This window comes from Manacus candei, unplaced genomic scaffold (assembly GCF_025592945.1).
Source record: "Manacus candei isolate 608988 ecotype Guabito, Panama unplaced genomic scaffold, ASM2559294v1 h1tg000072l, whole genome shotgun sequence".
Lineage (NCBI taxonomy): Eukaryota > Metazoa > Chordata > Aves > Passeriformes > Pipridae > Manacus > Manacus candei.
The window spans coordinates 2,341,342-2,368,456 of NW_026138120.1; the positions used below are offsets into that span (position 1 = coordinate 2,341,342).

Genomic DNA, 27,115 nt, shown 5'->3' on the forward strand with positions numbered 1-27,115 from the left:
TTAACAACGGTGCCAAAGGGAAAGTGCTGCCTACACTGATGCAAATCAAAGAGGGATCACATGTAAATAAAATTACACACATGTACATAAAAGAGGATCAGCCTGGGATACCTTGGGGAAATCTAAAAGACAGCAATTGCAATGGAAACACAACAATCTCCACAGAAATCAAATCAGCAAACCAAAACAATTACATTCTAATCAAAAAGAAATATGTGACTACATTAGTATTTCTAGTCTTAGACCTTTCTTTGGCTGTTCTGCTTCTGTTCTACATTAGAAGAGGGTGATACATACTAATTCCAGGAATGCTTTCTATAGGAATCTGCCGTACTCCATCTTTGAAGCAAGAAAGGCCAGGATAAACTTTTCGTATTTGAGCTTGTTTCCTTTCAATAAGCTTTTTAATGATCTGTAATAAAGCAGCAGAGAAAACATTCAGACCGCTATGGTTTTACAGACTATTTTCTTTGGAAATAATAGAGATTAACATATTTTTGTTTTTAAGGACCTTCACTCCCTTCACATGTAGTATTTACTCTCAAAGAAGAGGAAAAGATAAAACCAGACCTTCAATAGAGCTTAGAAATGTTAAGAGAATATACAACAGCACCAGGGCCAGATTCCAGTATAACATCAAAATACTTTCTGACTAATTGTCAAATTCAACTTAGACCCTTCTTATAACTTAGGAACTAGTAGCTCTTCCTGATTAAAACAAGCTGTTCAATCAGTAACATTGACTGCTCACAAGTCAGTAGGTCACAAAGATTTGCATAAAGGGAATGCTCGTGTTTTTTCAGAATGACTGTAAATGAGCTAGAGGTGAATAGTGGCAGGTGACATGGTCTCAGCAGCCACAGACACATACTCCAATTCTTTAAATAAAAATTTAGATCCCATGAAAAGCTTCACTTCTAAAAGAACAGGTCTTGAAATGTATGTTGTCCAGTACTGGCCAGTACAAGCACCCAAGGAAATCAGTACATAATCCAAACTGTCAACATTCAAAATTCTCTTTATTTCCAGGTATCATCTTCACTGCTTTTGATATGAGCAGACGAGCAAATATTCTTCATAAAGCTGCAGGCTGTGAGGCCTCTTTCTAGATTTCCTTGGAACAGGGAGAATAAAAGGCCTGATCTGTGTTTTGAGTGTTAAACAGGCAATTCTAAGATGCACTTCCAAAGGTGTATATAATTATTCTCAGAGAAGATTAGCAGCATAGATCACTGCATAACAGTAGCTTTTTTTCTAATAATGTTAAACATGAGATATCTGGAGGACCAAGCACTTTATCTACAAGTGGAATGTCTCTAGGTTCTTTAGAATAACATGTACATAACCCAACATAAGAGAGTTAAGAATAGAGCAGTCCCAGAGCCAAAATCTTAGAAACTATCAAGTTTTCGGAAGTGACATGCTATGTTGATGGTTTGGGCCCAGAAATGTATTACTGAAGTTAAGCATGCCTGAGATGTAACAGGCTCCAAGGGACATGTCCACTATCCACACAAACACAGACAACATCCCATCCCTGAGAGGAAGGTGGCACATCCAGCAGTAGACTGGAATCTGAAGAGTAACCCAGCCAAGCAGAAATGAAAGGGAAAAAATTATGGTCTATGTTGTATGGACATACGAAAACTTTCCCAATGAGTAAAATTAAGAAATCTTGTAAACTAAATGTATAGCAATCAGATTCTCTCTTTCTTTCTGCAAGCATGGACCAAATAGTTCTACTGGAAGAAAAATTATTGTCCCATAAAGAGGCTTTTTAACAAAATAAAATGTCAGGTTTTAATAACCTTGAAAGAACAAATTATCCTTATAATTTGTATTTCTTTAAAAACCCAGGAAGGTATTTAAACACAACTGGAAACATCTTAATTATTTTGCTAATAAACTGCCTTATTATATGGAATACTACTATGAACTAAATAAAGAACAGCCCACAGAAACTGCAAAGAGGGATAGACTGGAAATTAAGACAGTACACTCTTGATTTATATATTAAAACAATGGCAGAAACATTAATCATCTTTCGTTCAAGTAAAATAGAGGCTACACAGTACAAACACTCCATTCAAATGTCACTCTAATGAACTCTACTGTTATGGGCAGGGGGAGAACTGACAAAGCCATAAAATAAATCAGTCTCACAAGATTTTGCTTAGTTATCAACCAGGACAAAATTTAGCTGTGAATTACTCCTCAAAATATCAGTACTTTAACACTTTTGTTATCATTAAGTCAATAAGGTACAATATAATGCTTCAACTGCAAAATTATGGCACTGGGACTTGAATGAAAGGATTATTCTAACTAATAAAAATATACATTCAAATGTTTTAAGCACCAAAGCAGAGAAGAGAGCTAACCTGGCACTGACTGAATTGTTTCTAAACATCTCAATAGATTATAATGTTAAGCATTTCATTTTGGCCTTTACCTCTTTTTGCTTTTTGATGATGACAGAAAATTCTGTGTAGGGGATCCTCGGATTTAATTCACATCCCATTAATGTGGCACCCTCATAATCCTTGATGTAGCCAACATATTTCGCTTTTGGTACTTTAATGTCTTTGGAGAAACCCTGACAAAGAAAAAAACCTTACATTGTCATAATGCCTTTTTCCTTTTACATTTGTTTTAACTGAAATGCTATGAGGATTTAGAAACAAATTCATCACGACGTTCATATACAAACAATACAGTGGAGTGAGTTACAGGGCATGGTTCAGTGTTGCAAACACCTTCTTACAGGAGGCACGTGAATTGCTAAGATACAAGATACAAGAATTGCTAAGAAGGGAGATAGGAGAGACAAAAAGATCACAGAAAATATTTTTTCTGTGGACAAATTTCCTAGGTTTTTCCAAAAATTTGCTATTTAATATTAAAGAATGGCAGTCCTGTAGTCATAGGTCAAGGGAAGTTGCTGTTGAACTTGATGAGATGATAGCAATCTTACAGCTGGAAAATTTTATTTTTTTTTTTTTACTTGTGTATTTCAAGCGAAAAAAAAGTTAACAAATCCTATTTAAAGTTCCAAAGTTAAAAAAAGTTTAAAAAGTTAATTGAAAAAAAAAGTTAAAGATCAAAAGTTAATTGAAAAACAAACCCACAAAAGAATTGACTAAGAGAATAAAAAGCAGTGTAGGACTCTCATTTGGGCTGCATTTTATTTTTCTGTTACAGTGGTACCTATGAAACCTCAGTAATAAGCAGAAACCCAAATAGGACTTCTGCCTCACAATTTAGCATCAAAGACTTCAGACTCAGATGGAGGCTGAGCACTTCCAAACTGGGGAAGGGATATTGCATACATGAAAAGGGTCTGTCTGCACAGATCCAACAGGTGTATCACAAGCCCAGCTTTTATTCATTTTGAACGTGTGAAGAGTAAATTGGATCAGTTTTATATAGAGAATCATGGAACAGCTGAGGTTAGAGGGAATTTAAGGAGGTCATGTAGCCTCATCCCCACTCAGAGCAGGTCTCACCACATCTGGTTGCTCAATGCCATGACCAGTGTTTAAGACTGTAAAGGACAGAGATTGTACCATCTCTCTGGGCAACATTTTTTGGTATTTCACCACCCTTAGAAAAGGAAGAAAAAAACACAAACAAAACATTTTCCTTCTATCTAGTTGCAATTTCCTGCTATCCAACTCATGTCTGTTGCCTTTAGTCCTAATGCTGTACACCTCTGAGAATAATCTGACACAATTTTTGCTCTATCATCTGACCAGATAGTTGACACTTGTTTATCAAATTTATTTGACAGATTAGACATTGGAATCTTTCCTGAACCTGAAATTCATGCTTCAAATCAGGAGGAGCTGTGAGTTTAGGTTAGGAAAGGTCTATTCTGTCACAGACATGTCTAGTCCTTCTTTATATTTCTTATAGAACCAGTGAAGGAACTGAATGAATGAAGAAGCAGCCAAGCAATATTTGACTATTTTTTAGACTTGAGAAATTATAGACTATACCATATACCTGTACTCAGACAATTCTATCAAACTAAAATGTGTTAGAAGCCAATAACATTACATAGGATGAACACAGAGCACATTTTATAGTTTTTTTTTAAAAAAACCCCACCTTAAAATTGCACTATGCATTTTATCCAACTACTTTGTCATGTCAAGTTGTTTAGTACATCACTGGCAGATATTAAAATTCTTGCACCAAGTAATTGCTTGCATTGACTTACTTGTTTTTTGAAGTAGCCAATAGCATATTCATCTGCATACGTGAGAAAATTGAGAATGTTGTGTTTGATGTGGTACTCCTTCAGGTGGTTCATTAGATGAGTCCCATAACCCTGTATGAAACGTATGAGCAAAAAAACATGACAGAGCCTTTGGGGACTGCACGTATTAGAAACTGTGGACTGAGGGTTATAACAGACTCTTTTGTAAAATGCAGTCTTTCCTCTAGATCCTATTTTTAACGATTTTTTCATAACTAACTTGGTGAGGCATACTCAAGTGCAAACGCTTTTCAGCCTTGTAAGGGTATCTTTGTGACCCAGCATGGAACACAAAATACCAGTTTCTGGTGTCTGATTCACTTTTAATCTAAAGGAGACCAAAACCTGGACTCTTTTGAGGGGTAAAGAGGTACATTGTCCTGGAAATTGCAATTCAAGGTGCCCGCCCTTCTTTTTTCTCTTTTAAATTAAATAATAACTATCAATAGTCACATATTTCACCAATAACAAACCTACATATACTGTAACAATAGGGCATTCTTTCTTACCCATATCACTTCAAAACTGCAAAGCAGCAGCAATACTGAAATTATTCCAGTAGTCTGTGCACCTGTAGCAGAAACAGCCTCTGCCTCAAAGGATTTATAATCTAAATTTATCACAAGGCATAAAAGGGAACAGTGAAAGAATTACCATAATAAGCAGCAGAAAATTATTGAGTCCACAATCAAATAAATAGCTATGCCTTCTGACTGCACACAAGCATGATTTCCATTTTCATTCAACCCCAAAGTAAACAAAAGGTTCCATTTATTCACATTACCAAGCAAGCTATAGCCTTCTCCTTCTGCTGTGAAATGAAGAAATGTAAAATAGACAGGAAAGCCCACAATAGTGTTTTGTTCCTGAATATGTTCCAATTTTATCATCAGGTATGCTGATGGATGCTTAAAGAAATATACATGGATTTGTTTTGGGTACTCAGTTCTTGAAAACTGGGGAAATTTTTATTTATGTACATAAGCCAGAAAAATAAATTAGAAAATACAAACTTCTGATTTAATTTACTATTTAGTATCCCCAAACATGGTAATAGGCAAATAAAACAATTCTAAAAGGAAACTAAGCCGTGTACAGTAAAATTTAAAATAATTTTGCAACATAGGATCAAATGATCACAAAAACAATTGAACTTATATGGGAAAACAGTTCCTATATTTCTTATGCCAGCCTCAAACTGAATTAAAATAGGAATTTAATTTTCCCAAGACTAGGCAGAGGGAATGTGTGACCATTTATTTTTTTCTCAGTTACCTACTGACAGGGGTCACCTTACTCAGAAAGAAAGTTGGGAAGGCACATTTTCAGAAACAGTCAACTGATACAGCGAGGCACCCAGAGAGTAAAAGAATAAGTTGTGCATTATGCAACCTCGAGGGCAGTCGGATGGGTCAGAATTATCTGCTCTTTGATTTTGAAACATTATTCCTAGAAAATCACAGCACACCTTTGGCAGCCTCATCTGTGCAGTGCAGTTAAGCATAATTTAAGCATATATTGTTAGAGTTTGCATTTGCTAAAACACTTCGGATACTTTTATGATAGGCCACTGCTAAGTGTAGGGGAATGTTCCTTTTTAACATCAGAGTTGAATAAAATTAAATATAAGCCGAGTACTAACAGTTGTCACAGGCTTTCAATCCCACTGTGTTACCCTTTCACACCAGGGTGTACAATTTCTGCATGTTAGCTGTTACAAACTCTGAATTAACTCACATCTCAGCTTTCACTGCTTCTACTGAAAATCATGAAGCTACAGCACCATCTAAAGGTAAAATACTGAACCAAATGGCCATAGCTGATTGATCTACCTGCAGTCACCGAAAAAGCTGGAGGAATATGTATTCATAGTGCTCTGTATTTTTCCAACATAGATGCTAATTCTCAACATTCTGAGAACGTTCTGTAAAATTAACTCAAAAAAGCATGCATAGAAGGGACCCTGTGCTTATTTTGAGATGCAAAACTCTACCTTTTTTTAAAAATATCTCATTTTGATTGAAGTCATTTAATATCACAAAGTGATTTAACATGATAATGTCGCATACAAGCAACACCTATTTCAGTAAACAGTGAGGTGTTACACTACACAGAGACACAACTACTGGAGACACAGGAGTGAACAGTCCAAAAATGGGAGACAACTGACCAACTATTGCTGTGTTGAGAAAGATTTTATTTAATTAATTAATTACAGCTGCTCCTACTATTATGATGATGATTCTAAATCTGCATATTTGTTTAGTTTTTGTGTGTTATATTCAGAATCACTTTATCTTTCAAACTCTTTCTCTCTGGGAACTCAACAGAATATTCAATGTGACTAACAAATTAGGAACACACACAGTAGGGAATGCATTTAATAAACTCAAATAGGGAATTATTTTTACCTTGACTTGCTCATTGGAAGTCACAGCACAGAAGACAATCTCCGTAAATCCTTGGGAAGGGAACATCCGGAAGCAGATACCACCGATAACACGACCATCTTTTATTAATGCAAGAGTTTTGTGTTTCCTGAGTAGACAAAAATAACAATCGCTTTAATTCATGTACATAGTACATAAAGTGCCATTACCTACCTTTTCTCAGAATTCTTGAATCTCTTGATTCACTTCTTTTCACAGTGCTAATGCAATTGTATATGCCTCAAGTTAGCCGCTTGTATCTACAGAAGAGTTGTTATTTTAACATCATGATTTGAATTTACTATAAAGATCATCATCATGAAGCAAAGTCCTGGCCTTGCCAAGTACTCTGATATACTAGGGTAATATCCAATAAATAAAAGTTGTGTTGCTTTTATTGAATCCATTGATGACAGTTATGCCACTGTGCAGTGCTCAGGATGATTTTACCCTCAGTAAATTAGAAATTAATGGAGTTACAGTACAGCAAGTCCTTTCTAAGGGATTCCTGTTTCCTTGCATGTACTCTGTTTACCTATTCTGAAACTGAAGCTATCAGTTTCAAATGCAGCTGATGAAGCAAGAGATGACATTTCTTATTTCAAATCACCCACTCCCAGCGGAATCAAGACCAGAAAAAATATCCTTTCCTGTTGCACTGCCAGGGAAGTTGTAATGAGGTGCAGTCTGAACTCTTGTGTCAAGGATAAAGAATTTTAGTGTAATCTTCAAGGTGTGAAAAGATTTACACAGCATCTTTCTTTAGATTATTCAAGACATAGTATCATATAAATTGTATAAACAATACAGTAAATTTACAGAAGATATTTTTGGGAGGAAAGCTAGTGCCAACAGCAAGCCTCTGTCAAAGAAGTTAGTTTGAAGAATGCATGAAGGAGGTTTATACATATATTTTATGTATTATTCTTCTTCCTATACTTATTTTAATGCTCTTTAGTTGTGGAATGACAGCAGCAATGTAGTAGCTAGAGCTTCTGTTGTGGTTTGACCCTGGCTGGATGACAGGTGGCCACCAAAGCCTCTCTATCACTCCCCTAAACTGCACAGAGGAGAGAAAATATAATGAAAGGCTCATGAGTTGAGATAAGGGCAGGGAGAGATCACTCACCAATTACTATGACAGGCCAAACAGACTCAACTTCAGGGAATAAGTTGAATTTATTACCAATTAAAATCAGAGCAGGATAATGAGAAGTAAAGCAAATTCTAAAAATGTCTTCCCCCCACCCCTCCTCTTTCCCAATCCTCCAACTCCATCCGCCCAGTGGCACAGGGGCACGGGGAATGGGGGTAACAGTCAGTTCATCATGTGTTGTCTATGTTGCTGCTTTCTCTTCAGGGAGAGGAGTTCTTCCCCTGCTCCAGTGTGGGCTTCCTCCTCCAGGTTACAGCTCTTCACAAACCATCCTAGCATCCTCTTTCCATGGGGTCACAAGTCCTGTTATCAAACCTGCTGTAGTGTGGGCACTTCTCTCCACAGGGCTACAGGACCTGCCTGGAGCCTGCTCCAGTGTGGGCTTCCCACAGGGTCATAGCCTTCTTTTGGACATCCACATGCTCCAGTATGCGGCTCCTCCATGGGCTGCAGGGGCACAGTCTGCCTCACCATGGTTTTCACCATGGAAGGAGAAACTGCTACAGCAGTTCATGAAGAACTGCAGCCTCTGGGAAGGACCCATGTTCGAGAAGTTCATGGAGGACTGTCTGTCATGGGAAGGAGCCCATGCTGGAGCAGGGAAAGTGTGTGAGGAGTCCTGCCTGTGGAAGAAGGAGCAGCAGAGACAATGTGTGATGAAGTGACTGCAGCCCCCATTCCCTATCCCCCTGCACTTCCTGGGGGCGGAGGTAGAGAAAATCATGAATGAAACTAAGCCTGGGAAGAAGGAAGGGTTGGAGGGAAGGTATTTTAAGATTTAGGTATTATTTTCTCATTATCCTACCCTGATCTGATTTGTAAAAAATTAAACTAACTAATTTCCCCAAGCTGAGTCTGTTTTGCCTGTGACAGTAATCAGCTAGTAAGTAATCTCTCCCTGTCCTTATCTCTACTCAAGAACCTTTCGTTGTATTTTCCCTGCCCCGTCCTGCTAAGGAGGGGAGTGACAGAGCTGGTTTGGTGGGCATCTGGCATCCAGCCAGGGTCAACCCACCACAATTTTATGAAAAAGAAACTGTTTGCCATTAATATAGCCATCAAGATAGTATTTGGGTACAATCCAACTAGGCTGACCAGAAGCTGTGAGGTCTTGAAAAGACAGAAAAGTGTAGCACCAGCAGAGCTGCCTCCATGCCACCTCTGCTGGCCCCTTCCTATACCATTGCCTGCAAAGAGCACCAGGCTCTCTCTGCCTCACCCACCAAACACCTCTCCAAGGATACTCACGGATCAAAGACCAAGCGTGTGATGTATTCCTTCGGCATTCGAGGCAGCTGATGGGAAAACACATTCTGCAAACCAACCAGCCACATCATGATCTTCTTGTTGGGCTTCTGGTTCAGGGAATTGCCAACCACATGGAATTCAATCACCCCCCTGCGCTCCTCCAGCCTTGCTGCCTCATCCCGGGCCGAGTGTGCTGAGAGGAAGTTGGTCTGTACCACACCAAAGAGGAACAAAATTAAATTTTTGAGATTTCACATCCTCTGACAGAACAGCCTTAATGAACAAACAAATAAAACCCACTCTTTTTTTCCAACAGAGTTACCAATGATTGCCTTTGGAATGCACCTTTGCATAAGTGTCACCATCAAATAAGCCAGATATAAGTCTACATTACAGTGTATAAAGGCCTATTTGAACTTATATTGGTAAAGGCTAGGTAGCACCTGCCTATGCCACTAAGTCATATTTTCTTTAGCCTTAGCCAGCTTGGGCAAGAGTAGTGGATCTGCCTATGCATACCGGAAATCACACATTTTAATGTTGGTGTAGGAAAAGTCATGTTATTTTCATTTAGTGGTGCTTTCCACTATCTCTACCACTATTGTAAGAGCCTAAAAAGAACATTTTGATTCCTACAGAATTTGTTGTTACATCTAGCAATTGCATCCATATACTTGAATACAGATTAAATTAATACAGAACATTTATTTAACTTATTTTTTCAAGATCATTTTACGATGCCAAAACATCTCTGCATGCACATACTGTTTACTTTTTAGAGAAAAGTTTGGCTGCTGGGTTTCTAGTCACTGCCAGCCTCAACAGCCAGGCTGGCACTGCATTTACAGTATGCAGAGCCATCAGTCACAGTGCACAGTTTGAATAAGAAATGTAGGTGGTTCCAAATCTTCAGCAGTTTCTAGCTAAACCTTGGCAAACGAGCTGCTGGCAAAACATAGCCTGGCAGAGGGAACAGAAGGAGGAAAAGCCAGCCAAGGAAAAAAAAAAGAAGTTTGCAATTCTGTACCATGGCACAATTCCGCAATTCTGTTTGTTTTTCTGTTTCAGCAGAGAAAAGAGCAACTGGGGAAGACAGAGCAAATAACTGTTTAGATCAGTTTCTGCACTAGTTAGCTAGTGGTTTTAACCAGAGGTTTTACTTTGGATCTTTCATTCTGCTGCAATATTTGAACCCCATTTAACCTTGTCTTATGAGCTATATCTATTATATTAACAATTAAAAGCATACTCTGGACCTGTTCTGTAATAAAAATGCAAGGTATTTTAACCCGGGGTCTACTTTTTTACTACCACTAGTTTCCAAGTCTATTTGCTAGCCATACACACTGCATTAAAAAATTGTAGAACTATTCTTCATGTTAATGATGTATTTCACACAAATATTTTTTTTCACCTAATCATACTCTTTCAAAGTCTATTTTTCTTGACAGGACTTGCAGCTTATCATCCTCTATCCAAGTGGAATATTTACTAAAAACAAACTGTTTACAAACAGACCATTTTCAACACCAAATATATATATTTCTCACCTCTGGTCCAAGCATTGCTGCAGGATCTGTAATTGTTGACATTACTTCATTGATTAACTCAATAGGAATATCTCCTACAACCCTTGGTCTTTTGGAATCCTCCATAGAATAGGGTTCATTATTTTTTCTCTTTTCCCCTATAAAACAAAACTAGGACAAATTAGAAACCACCAAGCTGTCACAGACTAGCACTATGAAGTCTAGCACTTCTGTTATATTTTTTAGTTTGTATGCAAGTTTTGGGGTTGGGTTTTTTTTTCTTTAATCCCCATAGGAAGGGAGAAAGAGAAATAAATGAAATCTGAACAATACTTATCACTGCTTGATTTTGGCTTTGCACTGGAATATTAGCATGAAGCAGGATGAATGTACCTCTCCTTTTCCTATACCTCCATGAAACTATTTGATTCAAAATCCTCTTCATGGAACCTCTGTGCTGCTGTCTTGGAAGGCCAGTGCTCAATATACAAATTGTAGTGCATATTTCCACATAACATGAAATCCCCATTTTAGGATTCAAGGAAACTAAGTATCCGTTATATATTTCTTTCACCTATTTTGTAAACCAAGCAGCATGTACCCTCTGATGCATCATACAAATTTGACTAAAAAATTCCATATAAAGTTTCCAAATCAAAATATGTCATGTTAATTATTAACCGCCCTACTAACTGCAGAGAAATATGTACTATAGCAAAAGCAACTAGTTAAAATTCATGAAAGAAAAGTTCACCAAGAACTAACAGAGGTACAGTAGCAGATAGAGCCAGCTGCTACATCAGGATTACCCCACTCATTATGCTACTCATTCCCTGTTCTGAGGGACAAGTTGAGAAATGGCCTTAAAGAAAGCTGCAGACAGGAGATGCCTTGAATTCCTCTGGAGTGAACAGAGGCTAAGAATTAATTTAGGCCACTTCTTTGAGGACTCATTTTATATAAGCTTAGGATCATCTCTCTGACCTACAAACTCTCTTGACAGGCTCATTAATTCTGAGGTGTTTGAAAAAGGATTTATTAGGAGAATTTATGCATTCACCAACTTTTTTCCTTCCAAGTCTTTTTTTTTTTTATTACCTGACCTCATTCAGGTTTTAAATTTAACCTTGTTGATGTGTTTATGCTTTTCTTTACTGCTCAAATGTAGGCACTTCCAGTAGCTTGAAAGAATAAAAAACCAAATGTGATGGTCCCTTCTACTGTGTCATTATTTAAATTAAACCTTTTTTCAGTATAATAGATGTATTCCAAGTAAAGTCTTTTTCAAAAACCTCTGACACTAGCAGACCTTTCCCCATTTTAATTTAATTTAAACAAATTTCTTTTTCCAAATACAGTTGCCTCTTCTGCTAGTTGAACATTAACCATACTGGAGAAAAACTATGTGTGCACATCTTTCATCAAAAACATCTCAGGTTTGCTATTGCAGAGTGAAGGCAAAGGTTACCATACACTGCAACTACCAGTAATATCAATAGAAGCCAAAAAAAAAGCAAGTCTCTGTGCCCATTACCTAAGTTTGGGTCAAGGGCAGAAGAAACTTTGCAAGCTGGACTCATATTCCCACTGTTGGGTTGCTCCAGTGATGAAGGACTTGTACTGTATGCAACAGATCTTGCAACAGGAGGTGGACTGATAACTGCAATGACATAAAAGATAAACACAAAAAATTCAGGACATGGAACCCATTATGGTGCTGACTGAAGGACTGTCACAAAGTTGGATCCACCTTCAAACCTACCTTCACTTGAAAAGTAACAATTAGCATTGTGCAACAGAGCAATGCCACCAGTTCGCAAGCAGAGACATTAAAGCTTTATCTCAATGTGTTTTTCTAACCTAACTTCTATCTAATGAGGGACTGCTGGATAACAGAGATTGCAAACATCAGGCTTTATTATTTTGCAGTGCTGAGCAGAAGCTAAGAAAACAAACTTCCTTCACATACCTGCCAAGCCTGCTGGCATTTAACTTCATGAAAGGGCTTTTTGTAGGGGTTTATTGAAAAGCAAAATCTCATCATTCAGCTTCAGCTGTCCGCTTTAACAGCATTCAAAGACTGGCTGGATAAATCACACTCAATAAAAGGACTTGTTTCACCAGTTAAGAGGATGAAACTATTATTTTAAAAGGCCACTGACTAACATATCTCTCTCTAATATTAGAAAAGAAAAAAACCCACAAAACAAAAGAAAGAGACAAACAAAAAAAAAAACCCTCCCACCCACCCCCACTTAGAAAAAAAAAAAAAAAGAAACCCTACTAATCTGAAATTATCCAAGTTTCATTTGCGTTACTCACCACTAAATGCAAATTACCTGTCTGGATTCCTAGCTGGCCAGTTCGGGAACTAGACACCATGAAATCCTGATCCCAAATGGGAGAATTCTGGCTGTACACTTCTTCTTCCAGCATAGACAGAAACCTAGGCACAAAACCAGGTGAAATATAGGATCAATCAAAACAGGTTCTTTTTCAAAAAAAGAACTTGCAACACTTTTAAATTAAAAATATTTACTGAGTCAGTAAATGGCCAATTCTTTCAAAAAAAAGAACACACACAAAATCACAAGCCAGAGTAGACATTAAGTATCTTAATTCAGTAGAGTACTTTCACTTACAAGAATTTATCTTTGATTATAAGTAATATTTATCTAATTTGTAAATGCAGAAAGAAGCAGTTACAAACTACTTTTACAGAACAAAACCGCACTAAGAAAGTTATAAGCTGACTAATGTTATACAGTGATGAAAAAATATATTTGGATAAACCAGTGCTTTCCAGATGTACTTGCTTTCTGCCTCTTACAGATTTATAAAATCCCAGTGTTAGTTATTAACAATGCTCTTAGGAAGATATTTTCAATCCTTTAAGTGTCCTATTTTAACACTCAATTGCATGTTTGTGCTTGCATAACAGTATTTTTAACCTTATTTTGGTACAGTTACAGAAACTGCACGATTTTAAACGTCTCTTGGCATTACTACATGGGAGAAATTCCACAGGTCAGATAATCCAGCACACTTGCCTTCTCGGGATACATCAATTCCCACTCAGAAGCAAGACAGCTGCTTATTCTATGTTCCACAAAAGGAGTTTTCAGAGCAGAAGTTGACATGGCACATTTTTACTCCCTAGAGTCATCTACATGTATAGAAATTAGCTGAAATCAAAAGGACTGTTGAGTAAGACTTTCTTGAACAGGATAAGGATTTTCAGGATCAAGTTGGGCTCTTGTATTGTATATACAGAACAGCTATATCTAGGCAATGAGCTGTGTTTGCTGCTGATTATACAGCTGATAATGGCTAAAAAGGTTTGTAACAGTGACCTGACCGACCATCTGTGACAGAGTAGAAGGACAAATTAAACTTTAGCCAAAGCTACATTTATAGGCAGTACAGAGGCTCTGCCTTCAGCCCTGTTAGTGACTAACTCCTAGGTACACAGACATAACTAGTGGGTGCTTCCTTTGGCCAGAAAGGAGAGTCTGGGGCAGATGGGAGCCTGTGCCAATGCCAGGCTCCATGCTCTGAGAATCAGCATCTCTGTAGGGTTCACTCAGCATAATGCCAGCAGAGAGAAAAAAGCTTCACACAAGTACAGCCCATAAAAGATTTAAAATGTTATTCATATATCTCACAGATCATCTGCAAACAGTGCTTGTCTTTCTTTTTTTCCCCAGTAGAATATCAAAAGGAACTGCAGTGAATAATAATGCTTTTCGAATTGCTGTAAAAGGGTGTAAAAGGCACTGAAAACAGGGGCATATGCACACCTACATCCTCCACAAATCTACTCCTTGCATCAGTGTCATGTTAAATCCTTCTTTATACCTATTTCAGGACCAGGTCAAGATCCTTTTCCAAGATACATACAAACCCTGTATCCATAACAGTCTACCCCAGAGACAGTGTACGTCTTTCAAAGCGGTAAAATATGCTATTAATAACAGTAGAAGCAACAAATCCTGGCTCTACTCAGCTTTGGAAAGCTCATGTTGAGCACTAAGCCAACTTGCAGCCCAACACAGTAGCTTGCATAGCATCAGTGCCACCAGGTCTCCCGAGGTTCAGTTTATTTGTTCTTAGGAGGGACAGGTTTTTCAAGGATCACCAGTAAAACGTTTGAAATTAAGGACTGTCAATGTTGAGCATGTTTTGAGATAAGTCATTCTCCCACATTCCCCAATGTGTAATTATTGTTGCTTAATTGTGACAGAGAGTTGTCAACATTCCAGTAGCAGAACAGGTAGTCAATACAAAATTTATGAGTTTAGGATTCACTGGTGCAGTTTTGCACTGACTCCTCTCTTCTTTGTCAAATAAACCCATCTCTTCTGGGCATGGGGTGACTCCTTTGTTCCCTATTACAATGTTGAACTAAACTGAAGTTCTTAGGTGTTTATAAACTCCTGTACAACACTCTCTTTTTTACTGCTCCATCACTAAAGCAGAAGTGAGCATGTGTTTTTGGAGATCTGGACCTACATTGTTTCCAAAGACTACGGAAAAAGAAAGTAATTGACCAGTAATACCTGCTTAATAGCCAAAAAGCACAATCCACCAGCAAGATGAACACTCCTTTTCATAAAGTAAACCCTAAAGTACCCAAAGCAAAGCAAGAGGTTTCTGTACATAAAATACACTAGTTCAAGCTATGGCAGTAAATAAAGCTGCAGTATCTACTTGTAACTGAACAAAAAGAGAAATTGTTTTAAACCGCAGGTAATTTTCTGCTTTCCACAACAAAGTTATGGTTAACTTTGAATGCAGGCATGCTGTGACCCCTTACTTTGGAAAATGAGTGAGGATTAGTGTTCGTTTTTCTTGAGGAAGCTTGTCTTTCTCTTGCCTGGCCTGCTCCAGCAGTTGCCGCCTCATTACGGTGAAAACAGAGCGAAGCAAGGTCCTACCAAAAACCTGGGTGGTTTCATACCTAGGTAGGCTGTCACAGAACTGAGGGACATTGCAATAACAAAGCCACCTGTAAAAAGGAAAAAAGATAATTATCACCATCTAATATAAGACTTAGTGCAATAAAACCACTATCTACATCATTTATAACTCAGCTGAGAGCTATATGACTGTATAAATCAGTTCTACAACATGGCTGGACAGAATTAAGCAGTATGTATATTGCTCAGTATTTTAAAGAAATGACAGAAAAGTAGTTTTAAGTCTCCATATATTCTTTTTCTCTGCAGTCTAGTTTCTACAAAGTGTTCTTGTTCCAGAAAATAATCATACATTACAGAAAATTCATGTTGATGTCAGGGATTCTCTCCACAGCTTATTCATTCAGCCTCCCACATCCCCTGCCTCTGATTCCAAAGACCCTTAGTATGGTCTGTTTTCCCCTCTTAAAACTTCTATGTTTCTCCACACAGAGGCAAAAGGGGTGACACTTTTAACTAGCTGCACGCTAAACTGACTGGACTTCTGTCTGGGTTTCCCACCAGTTTTCTTCTTCCCATCACACCCTGACTTGTTACTCTTTCATTACCAGTATCTCCCTCCATAATGAGTTTTGCATTAAGAAGTACATACGAAAATTATAGCATGTCACGTTTCTCTTCTTGGAAAAGGGACCATGGTACTGAAGAGATAATTCAGGAGTACACTGCCTATGTAGGTCACAAAATCTGTTAATCTTACAAATGAGTCTTCAATATCTGTGTATAAGTGAACAGTCATTGGTATCTGGTGCTGTAGCAGACTCAGATCACAACCATGATGAAAGCTCCAGCAATTACAAGAAAATGTTAAGAACTGGATGCAAACAGACTGTGTTGGATCCTACATGGATCCTCACCCAGACCCAAAGTACAGCCTGTCTCAAAATGGTCTCCCAAACTCTTGTTCCTTAATCTTTGCAAACATGAGTTGCAAAAGAGTTGTGAGACAGAGTTGTTAACAGACCTCTACTCCCTGCTCTTGGTTGATAAAGAACATCTCTCAAAACACAAGGATGCATGTGAAATTCTGATATGGTTTCATTTGGATCCTCAGGTTTTCCAGTGAAGTCGGTGACTGCAAAAATTCAGGAGGTATGCCCGTGGTGCACAGCAGCACCCCGAGCAATGCTTCAAGCAGCACAGAGGGAAGAAGCTTACAGTGACAGGTTAGATCCGATGGGAAGAGATGGCACTTTGGGTCAGAGGGAACCTTAGGGACTGTGGGCAGGTGGGTTTGAGAAATGACAAGTGACAAAATTATTAACAACAAAAGCCACTGACCAGAGCCAATTAGCTATTGTTTCCCAATAAAAGTTAGCTCCTACGAACTCTGGTTGATATCTGTTATCACAAACAAATAGAGGTCAAACACCCATCAAACATGGTCTTAGGAGCCTCATGGATTATAACTGTCCTTTATGCCAGGCAGTTATTTAAGGTGACAAGTCATGAGAGCATCCCAGTCAGGTACAGACACAGCACAGTCTGCTGTATCACTAGCCACAGCCTCAACTCACACCAGGGTTTGCTGTTCACCTTCATGAAGCTGACCTGTGTCAGAGGAAAGGCCATCAGGAAAGCAGTCAGAAGGTGTTGCTCATCCTCAGCCACGAAAAGTCCCCAGCAGTTCCTGGTAACCAGGGTGCTGACAGAGGTTAGCTAACTGCTGCCTGCACTTAGCTGCTGTGACTATGCTAACTAAAAAAGGCAGTGTACTACCGTTGTGAGAAAAAGAAACTTAAAAGAGACACTGCTTTTTATTCTAGCTCTTCTTCCCCCAGTGACTAAGTTATTCCTTTGAATTCTAACAATGTATTAAAAGGTCATAACAAGAACTACCATTTTAAGGAACCGAATAATATCTACTCCCCAGTCAGCATTCAAGCACTTGCAAAATTATTTTGATTTTTCAACTCCTCTGTGATTTGGTTTCAAACAGTGATGCTTTACAATGCTTAATGTTATCTTCTTTTTCTTTTTTAAGCTGAATAACAAATAGGGATCTTAGATACGGCTCACAGCTTATGAAGACCAAGAGCACTTTGCAAACACAGAACAAGCAAAACCATTGTTAGATACAGATGTTCACAGCCTCTACTCCCTGTTGCCTCTACTCCCTGTTGCACACCTCTCAAAACGCAAGGCTGCATGTGAAACAGATGTACTCTCATTAAAATCCCCAGGTTTTCATGTAAACTCCACGACTGCAAAATACTCACAAGGTACATCCATGGCACAAAACAACTGGTATATTCCTGAAAGTTGTACATGTTGTGAGGAAGACTTGTAACAAGCAAAAGCGGTGTTACCTGGTATAATTCACTTTATAGCCCGCAATATCGTCATTGGGTGATCGCAGTCTTCGCTGAGAAGGTGTCTCCAGGTGCCAGTAGTTAATGCGGTTCAGAAACATTTTAGCCAGTTCCACTATGGTTTGTCTTTCCTTCGAGGGTAAGTGGCTAAATTTGTACTGCACAAAATTATTCACACCCTTAAGAAGGAAGAAAATCCTGTTTAAGTATTTAGCCATAATTTTTGTAGGAGAATCCTCAAATATTCCTCACTTTATGTTTATTAACCCTGAACTTGCATTACATGGGAAAGAAAAATATTAGAGACCATGAACTCCTTGCTCAGCTACTTATGTAGCTGCCACAGGCTGGTTCCTGTGCACACAGGAGCAGGTACATACAGGTATTTTTATGTAATCCATCTCCAGCAGCTGATGTAAAGGTAGAAAAGAAAATTCTTTATTTTTCCTTGTTTCTCAAAGTGAGGGAACAGAGAAAGTTCTGGTAGGCTTTCTTCTATATGCTCCATAAATCAAGTACCTACTTTTCAGTAGAGTAGGGCTTGTGGACTTCTACTTAACTTTGTCTCTACACATCATATTACTTCTTCAAGAAGTGACACTACTTCAGAAGCATATCTCCTCATTGCACTTTGGATACTGTCCACTTTAAAGAAAAATCTACTGAATATAGTTAAAATATTTGACTAAAAGTGTTGCAATATATATTTATTATAAATCAATTATAACACCTATGCTTAGCAAATAATTTTGTTTGATTGAGTTGCTGAGCTGCTAAAAACAGAATGGAAAATACTGGTCTATTTTAAAGCAAAAATTATTTCAAATAAACTGTAAGAAGAATTACTCTTTTATCTCTATGCTTTATTTTCTTAGGCAAATTGAGCAAACAGTAAAAAGAAGGTGACAAAAAATTATATTGCATAATTTTTATTATATACACCTTTTTAATAGTGTATTTTAAGGACTAAGAGTATATGGAGATTACATACCCTCATTTTTTGTTTATATTCAAACTAAAGGAGAACTTCAGGTGAAGACTTCTCAGAAATTCAGCAATAAAGTGGTTTGATTTTCTAAATTATAAGAAGTGACGGTTGCAAGAAATAATTACTACAGGTAACAGTCCTCACATTTAAAATACCCTGTTTAAGAATAGAGCATCCATTCATTCACTGATGGGAAAACATTGAGCTCCCATTTCAGCAAGGTATGTGAGCCACTGCATAGTCTCACTGGAGCTAATGGGCCCACTTGTCTGCCAAAAGTGCATTCTTGGGAGCTCACTTCATGAAAAACTGAATTTGTCATATGTTCTTTATCCATCGTGAGTTACAAAAGCCTCAGTTATTCTTTGGTTTTGGCTTTGCTCATTTGTTGTGTACCCTTTGAAAGAGAAGGCTATGATCTCACTGAATTGGATTGCAACATTTTCCTTGATTTACAGAAGGCAAGTGTCATTTTAATATTGGATTTCAAAACTTCAACAGCATTTTTCATCACTTGAAACAAAGAAAGATTAGAAGTGCCCACATAAAAGTAGCATTTCAAGCTAATTTTCTGAACTCACAAAAAAGTCAGTTTCATTAAAGCATAAGATGAATGATGAGAGAAGTCAAATAATGTAACTATTGTGCCAATACTAAAGGAGAATCAGCAGAAGTCTCCTATAGTCCCCCATTTGTCCTAAGCAATACATAGAAACTTCTGCAAAGTGCCTAAATTGCCCTGTTTTCAAAACCAGTGCATACATTTACCAAAAAAAAAGAAAAATCCAACAAAAAAATCCCCACACTCCCAACCCCTCACCAAATAATAAAAAGTAAATAAAAAATTAAAAATCAAACAAATAAAAACAGAACAACCCCAAAAACAAAAAATAAAGACCACCACACAAACCAAACCCACATCTTGACTCTTTACCTGTTCAATGCTAGGTTTCTCAAATGGAGGACTTTCCAAAGATCCTTCTACTACAGGTTTTCCCATTTGTAAAATGCACTTCCTCAAAAGCTGTTTGAAACATAGAGATTTTTTTTAAAATTAGTATATTTGCATACACAGAGTCAATGGAAGTCACAAGTGCAAAACACTGCGAGCAGTGTTGTAAATCTCTTGGCTATATATCTGCTTGTTTAGTCATCTGAATTTGTGATTACTAAACTTCACTGTTAATTCGCCTTCTTTGAAATGCATACAAGAGGTTTCTCTGAGGAAATGTAGGCAGCTAAGTTAGCTTTGATATTAACTGACTTTATTTTATGTAAGTAAAGTTGTGCAGTTTATAGATGGGACTCAGGGTCAGTTCCTCTATCATCTGGATGACTTTTGGAATAAGAATCAATACACTTCAAGTACCAGAATGTCCAGCCCACACTGATCTACTCAGTAGAGCCTCACCCTAGTGAAAAAACGTCCCATCAGATAAAGTCAATCCATGCATGAGTGAAATTGGCTTATGTGTGGGAGAATGAAAAATCCAAGAAGACACTTCACAAGTTCAGCTTACTTTGAACAGGTAGAAATAAACTTGCTTGGTGTCTGCATCTTCTTCTTTGTGGACACAGGTGAACAGATACTCCACATCCAATACAATGCCCAGAAGCCTATTCATTTCTTCTTCAGACACATTCTCCAGGTGAGAAACATGAGCAGCTAAACAAAATAAAAACTCAAACTTATTAAGAGCCTACTGAGAGAACCAATAACACAAGGATTCCCCAGGAGATCTTTAACAAAGCCATAACCATAAAGGCACTGATCCTGTAATAACCTATTTAAACAGAACATCTTATCAGAGGTAACTGAAACATGTATCACATCGAAGCAATTTGTAAAGGCTGTCCAGTGGTGGTAATTTCCACAGCAGAGGAATGATGGCTGCTTGGAATGATATCATCTGTTAACACTTAAAGCTGACCACACAAGTCCTGCTTTTATTAATATGTTGCACTATATAACTACATACATTTTTGTCCCTTTGAGACAAGGTTTCTTGACTAAAGAAAATAAATCCATAATTCCCATAAATTAGGTAATCCAGGTGCAAGTAGCACGACACTTTGTGAAAAGTAAAAAAAAAAAAAATCAGTGCTGAAAATCAGCCTGGAAAACAAAATTATTGGCTAAGTCTCTTACTTTCATATGATGTAAGATTAAACTATGCTTTGTGCACAATACATTAACAGAGACTTTGCAGACTTTAGCTGCTCATTTGTTTGGAAGTTTACAAAAGAGTATCTTTACATTTATTGTAATTTCTAAGTGACAAACTCCCTTTTATCATCTCCAAAGGTAAATACAGCTCCTCATCTGTAATTTTCAAAAGCTTGAGGTTTCTACATGTAAAACAGGGCATTCAGTTCAAGCTGGTTTGAACAACTGGCCCCAGGAAGAGAGAAGGCAATGTAAAACAAGAGGTCAATTCCCAGAAAGAAGATATTTGCATTACAAAAAGCAACAAGATCTTCGGTGACTCTTGGCCAATGTACATGGTATGCATATCCTTTCCTCTGAAAGGACAACAAAACACGTTACAAAGAAAGGGAAAATAACTTTAAAGTTTGGGCATTTCTTTTTGGGCATTAGCATTTCTATATTTTAATGAATTTTAATGAATTTTATCAATATTTACTTTTTAAGATTAACATCGTATCTTTTCATCAGAAATCTGAGTCCTCAGTTGGGGAGGTAGTGAGGAAAAATAACACCTGATTTGAAAACGATCATATTTATTGGCCACCCAAAAAAGATGGTTTGTTTTGAGAAGTTTAGTATGACACCAAAACATTTAAATTCAAAAAATTTGTTCAGCTTCAAGTAAAAAGCACACCATAGCTCAGAACACGAAAAAGATACCAGCAATTGTTTCCACTTAAGTGAACATTTATAATACAGTATCTTAGGAGGATGGCTATCATGAGCCTCCTTTAAGGACAAATATTCAGCATTCTAGGTAGAATAAAATGATTTAATTTCTGTCCTTGAGACAGGCATGAAGGGTTAATATTCCAAGCTGTCTGCCCCGATGTTTAAAAGTAATGACTAGCCTCCTAGATGAGCTTTGCATTAGAAACTGATAACATTGTAAAGAAACTTTGCATCAACTAACAAATGAATAAAATATCACCACAGGAAGCCATTTCTATACAGTATCCATAACAATACTGAACCTTGATTACTTAGTGGCCATGTTTAAACATTTTATTAAACTAGACAATTATTACCCCTACTGTGAATTTAAAAGTACAATAAGTGTATTAACAGCATGTATTTAGTACCTGTTACCATTTCCCATAAAGACACCAGTGTTTGTACATCAGCCCAACAAACTATTGTTTTTTCAGATGTTCACAGCCCATTCCCGAATTCTGTGGCCATTAGTAAACCTTCTGTTAAAATCAAAGTTTTAGAACACTGATATCAAATACTGCATTACTCTTGACTAGAGTCACACAGTCCCAGTCACATGCACTGCCCAGCTGGTACACCCTTCCTCAGCTGCTGTCATGCCTGAAAAAAAAATTCAAATATCACATGTATAGATTGCTGCAGCATGCAGAGGAAACAAGTAGAAATAGCAAAGGTCTGCACTGATACGAAGACCTGCAAATTCAATAAGCAAGTACTGCAATTAGGAACAGTGAAAAAAGAGGAATGTGTCCAAAGTCTGTCTCAAAATCAGTGTGTACATAAAAACACTAGCAATGTATATTGGACAGACAAACCAAGAAATACCCAAATATGCTCATGAAGGTGCATAGCAGGAACTGAAGGCAGTGCTAGGGAAAAAAAAGGGGCTGAATGTGTATACAAAGTATTAGCATATTAATTAACTAGTTTTTAAAGTGATTCAAGACTGAAAATGTTTACCAACAGAAAAATAAACCCTGTAACAGGAAAAAACAATCAAATATAAAAAAGAGTCTCTAACTACACAACACCTGGTCTTGAGGCTGGCAGGAAGTGAATTCTCCCAGCACCCAATTCAGTTACCACTTCACAGCAACATATCACCCAAATAAAAGAAATATTCATTAGAACAACCATATTGAGCCAAGTTGTGGGGCTGAGCACCAAAGAGATGAATACAAGTTGTAGGTAAGTAGACTAAAAATTAATACACACCATTAAATAGATTTATGCACTAAAACCTGCACTGGCTTGAAGATCAAACCACACTGCCAAAAAGAGACATCTCAAGCAAGACAAGTATCTAGGATTACCTTACCTTTGAAAGAAAATAATAAATCTTAAAAAGGGAAAAAAAAAAAAGAACATCCTACATTTTACATCAGGTACAACTTTAACCAGTACAGGAATTTCTACATGGCTATGTCAAAGGCTTTCCAAGGAGGAGAAAATTCAGCACAGATAATCTGAAGCCTACACACCTTGTCGTAAATTTGGTTTCAAAGGTGTTCAGCAGGAACACACTCATTTAGAGGAGATGAATAGGAAAATTATCTTGGAAAACACCACTGGAAGACATGTTTTTGCCAGTAGTATGAGGAAGCACACAGCAACTCATTTCAGTTATTTCAAATGAAACATCTTCCTCATTTGCTGCGGTCAGAAGAATAAGAAACTTTAACTTTCCTAAAAAGAGCAGTAAATAAAAATACAGTTTCTTCCATAAAGTACTTTTACTGGTTTTACACTACTGGGTTTCCCTTGTTCCCTAGGTAATGAGTGAAGACCAAAACCGGCCTCAGCCTTTAGAAAAGTGAAGTTTTCTACACAAATACATAACATCCACAAATTCTGCTGAAGAACAGAGAACTGACAGGCACATCTTGCTACTTTAAAAGAAAATTAAAAAAAAAATAAATAAAAGAATAAGCTCTTTCTTCAAAGGCCAGGAATTAAAGGGATGGGTAACACAAGCCACCTCAACCACATAAACAGAAGCAGCACGGAGAAGCTATGTGATGAAAAGTTGGAACTAACTTGGTTAAAGTGACTAAATTTTCTGGGATGCCATGCATTTCTTAATCTCCTGCAAGGAAACCCAGAGATTGGGAGTATCAGGAAAGGAAAGAACTGCTGAAAAGCCTAGAAATAAATTGCATGTAATGAGAGCATAAAAAGAATAGAGAAGAAATGGAAACAAACCCCAACTTAAAAAAAAAAGTATGCCATACAAACTGCAAGATTATTTTTCAAAACTAAAAAAATAAATCATCTATTGTGAAGGTTTTAAATTTCCTTTTTCTTATTTCACTGTCCTAAGTTTTGGACAGCAACAACAATTAAATAGCAACTGCTCCTTTTCAATTAGTTCTGAATTTTATTTTAGCTCAATTTTTATTTGATATTTGCTAAAAAGGACATGTATCAGTTGGAACAAGTCTAGAGGAGGGTGACGAAGGTGATCAGAGGGGTGGAGCACCTCTCTTATGAGCTGGGAGTATGGAGGAGAGAATGTTCCAGAGACACCTCTGAGCAGCCTTCTAGCACCTATAGGGGCCTACAAGAGAGACAGGGACTTTTTATAAGGACATGCAGGACAACGGGTGATGGCTTTAAACTGAAAGAGACTAGGTTTAGATTAGATATAAGAAAAGTTTTTTTACAATGAGTGTGGTAGAAAATTGGAACAGGTTGCCCAAAGAGGTAGTGGATGCCCCTTCCCTGGAAACATTCAAGTTCAGGTCAGACAGGGCTCTGAGCAACCTGATCTAGTGGAAGGTGCACCTGCTTTAGTAGCTGTACCTGCTTAGTGCAGGAGGGTTGGACCTTTAAAACATCCCTTCAAACTCGAACTATCCTGTGATTGCAATAAATACAAAAAAAGTCATCAGCTTTTATTCTGGATAAGTATAAATTCTTAAAATAATTACTACAGTAATTCACCACTATTTTTCAGGCTATGTGGGTAATAAATTGTTATTTATTCTGTCTGAAAAACAAAATCCCCAAAACCACAACAGTATTTAACAGCGGATTTTCAGCAGTTGCTTCCAAGATATGCAAGCTGTCTGCACATAACTTAGACAATGTTAAGATGTACAACCTAGGTATTATTTTGTGTGACACAGAAAAGGCACAGTTCTTTTGGTAGGTAGGAGTACCTGCTTTTAAGAATATTTTATACTTAATGCTAAAATAAGGAAACCTAATACAGCTTACCAAAGAGTCATTCATGTGGTATCTAAGGCAGCTGACATAAATCTATGTGAGGTTAATGCATATGTAACACAAAATATTAAAAGTGCAATGGGTAGCTTAACAGTGCTTTTGCATTTTAACAGCTTTGAATGTCTGTGTTGTTAGAAGTTTTACCATAGCTGAATTTATTCAAAACTAATTTTAGGATATTTCTATGTTAAACATGCTTCTTAAATATTAAACATATTTAACCAAAGTTATTGACATTTACATCTAACCGTAATCTCCACTTCTAGGTCTTGGCGTGGCATCTTGACTTTCATCTCGCCAAAGCAGAGATTTCGGGGCATGGGTGCACGGACTGCAGGAGAAAGGGAGACACTTACCCAGAGTGTGGCTGCAGCTGCGGCAGGGCTCAGCCAGGCTGACAGCCGCCTGCTGCAGCTCGGCCCGGGGTGGCGTGGGAGGCGGGTTGGGGTTCTTCCAGCCATTGCATTTACAGGATTCCTCAGCCTGAAATCAAAGCAAAGGGATATCGATCAACACTGTAAAACACAGGAACTTGATAGCGTGTTATTTCAAAAGACATAAAAAGAAATACAAGTTGTTGTTTGTTGGTTTTTTTTTAATTACAAGACGCTTTTTTGGGGGGGAAGGGGATTGATGTTGAGGGGAGGGGGACTTGAGGTGCTTTGCTGTTGTTTTGCCCGGGTTTGCATTTTTATCGACCACATTACTGGCCCTTGAAATAGTCAGAAACAGAATAGTACCCCAAACAGAGATATTAACACAGTTATGGTAAACAGAGTACACACACAAACCCTGACTAATTCCTTTAGAGAAAGCCCTCACACAAGTGAAAGAAGTTTTCAAACATTGACTGGTATATGCCACTGAGACAGTTTTAATGATTTAAACACAAACAGGTTACCTAGCAGGAAACACATTAATCACTGCCTCATCAGCTACACCGGCAACAAGGAATCATGCAACTGAAACCAAGCCCATGACAACCCAAGCAAGGGTTAACCAATGCTGAAATAACAAAACAATAACTGCACTATTGGAGAATGCTGTTCAAGGTAAGGCTTGGCCACAAAGGCAAAAGATGTCAAAGACACTTCCACTGTAACCTGCTGCTTTCCCTGGAAAGTTTGTTTACACTCACTGAGTGTGAAACATCAGCAACAGACTGCAGCTAAAAGGGAAGATCATGAAGGGAGAGGTTGTGACTTTGGTAATCATATCTCAAATCACTCAGAAGTTCAAAGCTCGGATTCCAGTTATCCAAAGAACAGCTTTAGAAGAGGGAATTTCCTTCTGCATATCCAAAAGATCTTATTTATTTATTTTGATGGCAAAGTACATCATTCACGCTCCTATTTGAAGATCTAATTGGAAGGAAAGTTGCTTTTCTACTGTTCAGAGATATCTGTGCACTGGGTTGTAAAAAGATACTCAGGAAATTGCACTGCCAAGACCTCAGTGAGGAAAGTATGCCAAGTGCTGCGTAATATTTATGGCTGAAACAATCTTAGTAGGAAAAATTGTGATGTTAATATATCCAGCACCCATGTCATTTTTCAAAAGCGATTCTGCATACATTTAATGCAACCTATTTCAGGAATCTATTTCATTTTCCTATTAAGTTTCCAAATCCCACCCTACCTAAGGAAGAAGCACCCGGGAGAAGCAGAAGGGATCACAGCTTGACAGCTCCTAACACTGACAGTTTTGTAGATGGCTGGTAAATTGATCTTCTAAACTAATTTTAATATTCAGCAACCTGAGCACCAAGAAAACTGCTGCCTGCAGTTTGCTGAGCACCACACGATATTTTTACCATCTCTAGCACTTAAACATTTATCCAGCTGGGCTCTTGGCCCTGAGTGCCATGGCTTCTGCCTGCACCCAGGGCAGTCTGGCAGGTACCAAGGGCCATGAGTGGCATTTTCAACAGCCAGAGCCACCAAGATGACTCAGAAATTAACCTGTAAGTGCCCAGCAAAACCACATCCACATATTTCCCTTGAAAAAAGAACAATCTGCAGTGCTTGAGCCTCCTGGCTCTCCAAACTCACTGTATGGGTGC

At 37.8% G+C, this 27,115-nt stretch overlaps 1 protein-coding gene across 3 annotated transcripts in view; it reads right to left on the reverse strand.

Moving 5' to 3' along the window:
• Positions 1-27,115, reverse strand: part of KAT2B (lysine acetyltransferase 2B) — a 40,300-nt gene that overhangs the window by 6,128 nt on the left and 7,057 nt on the right. For all 3 annotated transcript variants that reach the window (XR_007907840.1, XM_051808373.1, XM_051808372.1), the window contains exons 2-14: positions 25,410-25,536; positions 20,423-20,568; positions 19,837-19,926; positions 17,912-18,093; positions 15,440-15,631; positions 12,963-13,069; positions 12,158-12,283; positions 10,645-10,781; positions 9,095-9,303; positions 6,673-6,799; positions 4,223-4,333; positions 2,453-2,596; positions 298-412 (exon numbers count right to left, since the gene is read on the reverse strand). Coding sequence is in view for 2 of the 3 variants with exons in the window: in XM_051808373.1 (XP_051664333.1) it covers positions 298-412; positions 2,453-2,596; positions 4,223-4,333; positions 6,673-6,799; positions 9,095-9,303; positions 10,645-10,781; positions 12,158-12,283; positions 12,963-13,069; positions 15,440-15,631; positions 17,912-18,093; positions 19,837-19,926; positions 20,423-20,568; positions 25,410-25,536 (1,813 nt within the window). In the remaining variant the exon portion in view is untranslated. The remainder of the gene's footprint in view (positions 1-297; positions 413-2,452; positions 2,597-4,222; positions 4,334-6,672; positions 6,800-9,094; positions 9,304-10,644; positions 10,782-12,157; positions 12,284-12,962; positions 13,070-15,439; positions 15,632-17,911; positions 18,094-19,836; positions 19,927-20,422; positions 20,569-25,409; positions 25,537-27,115) is intronic.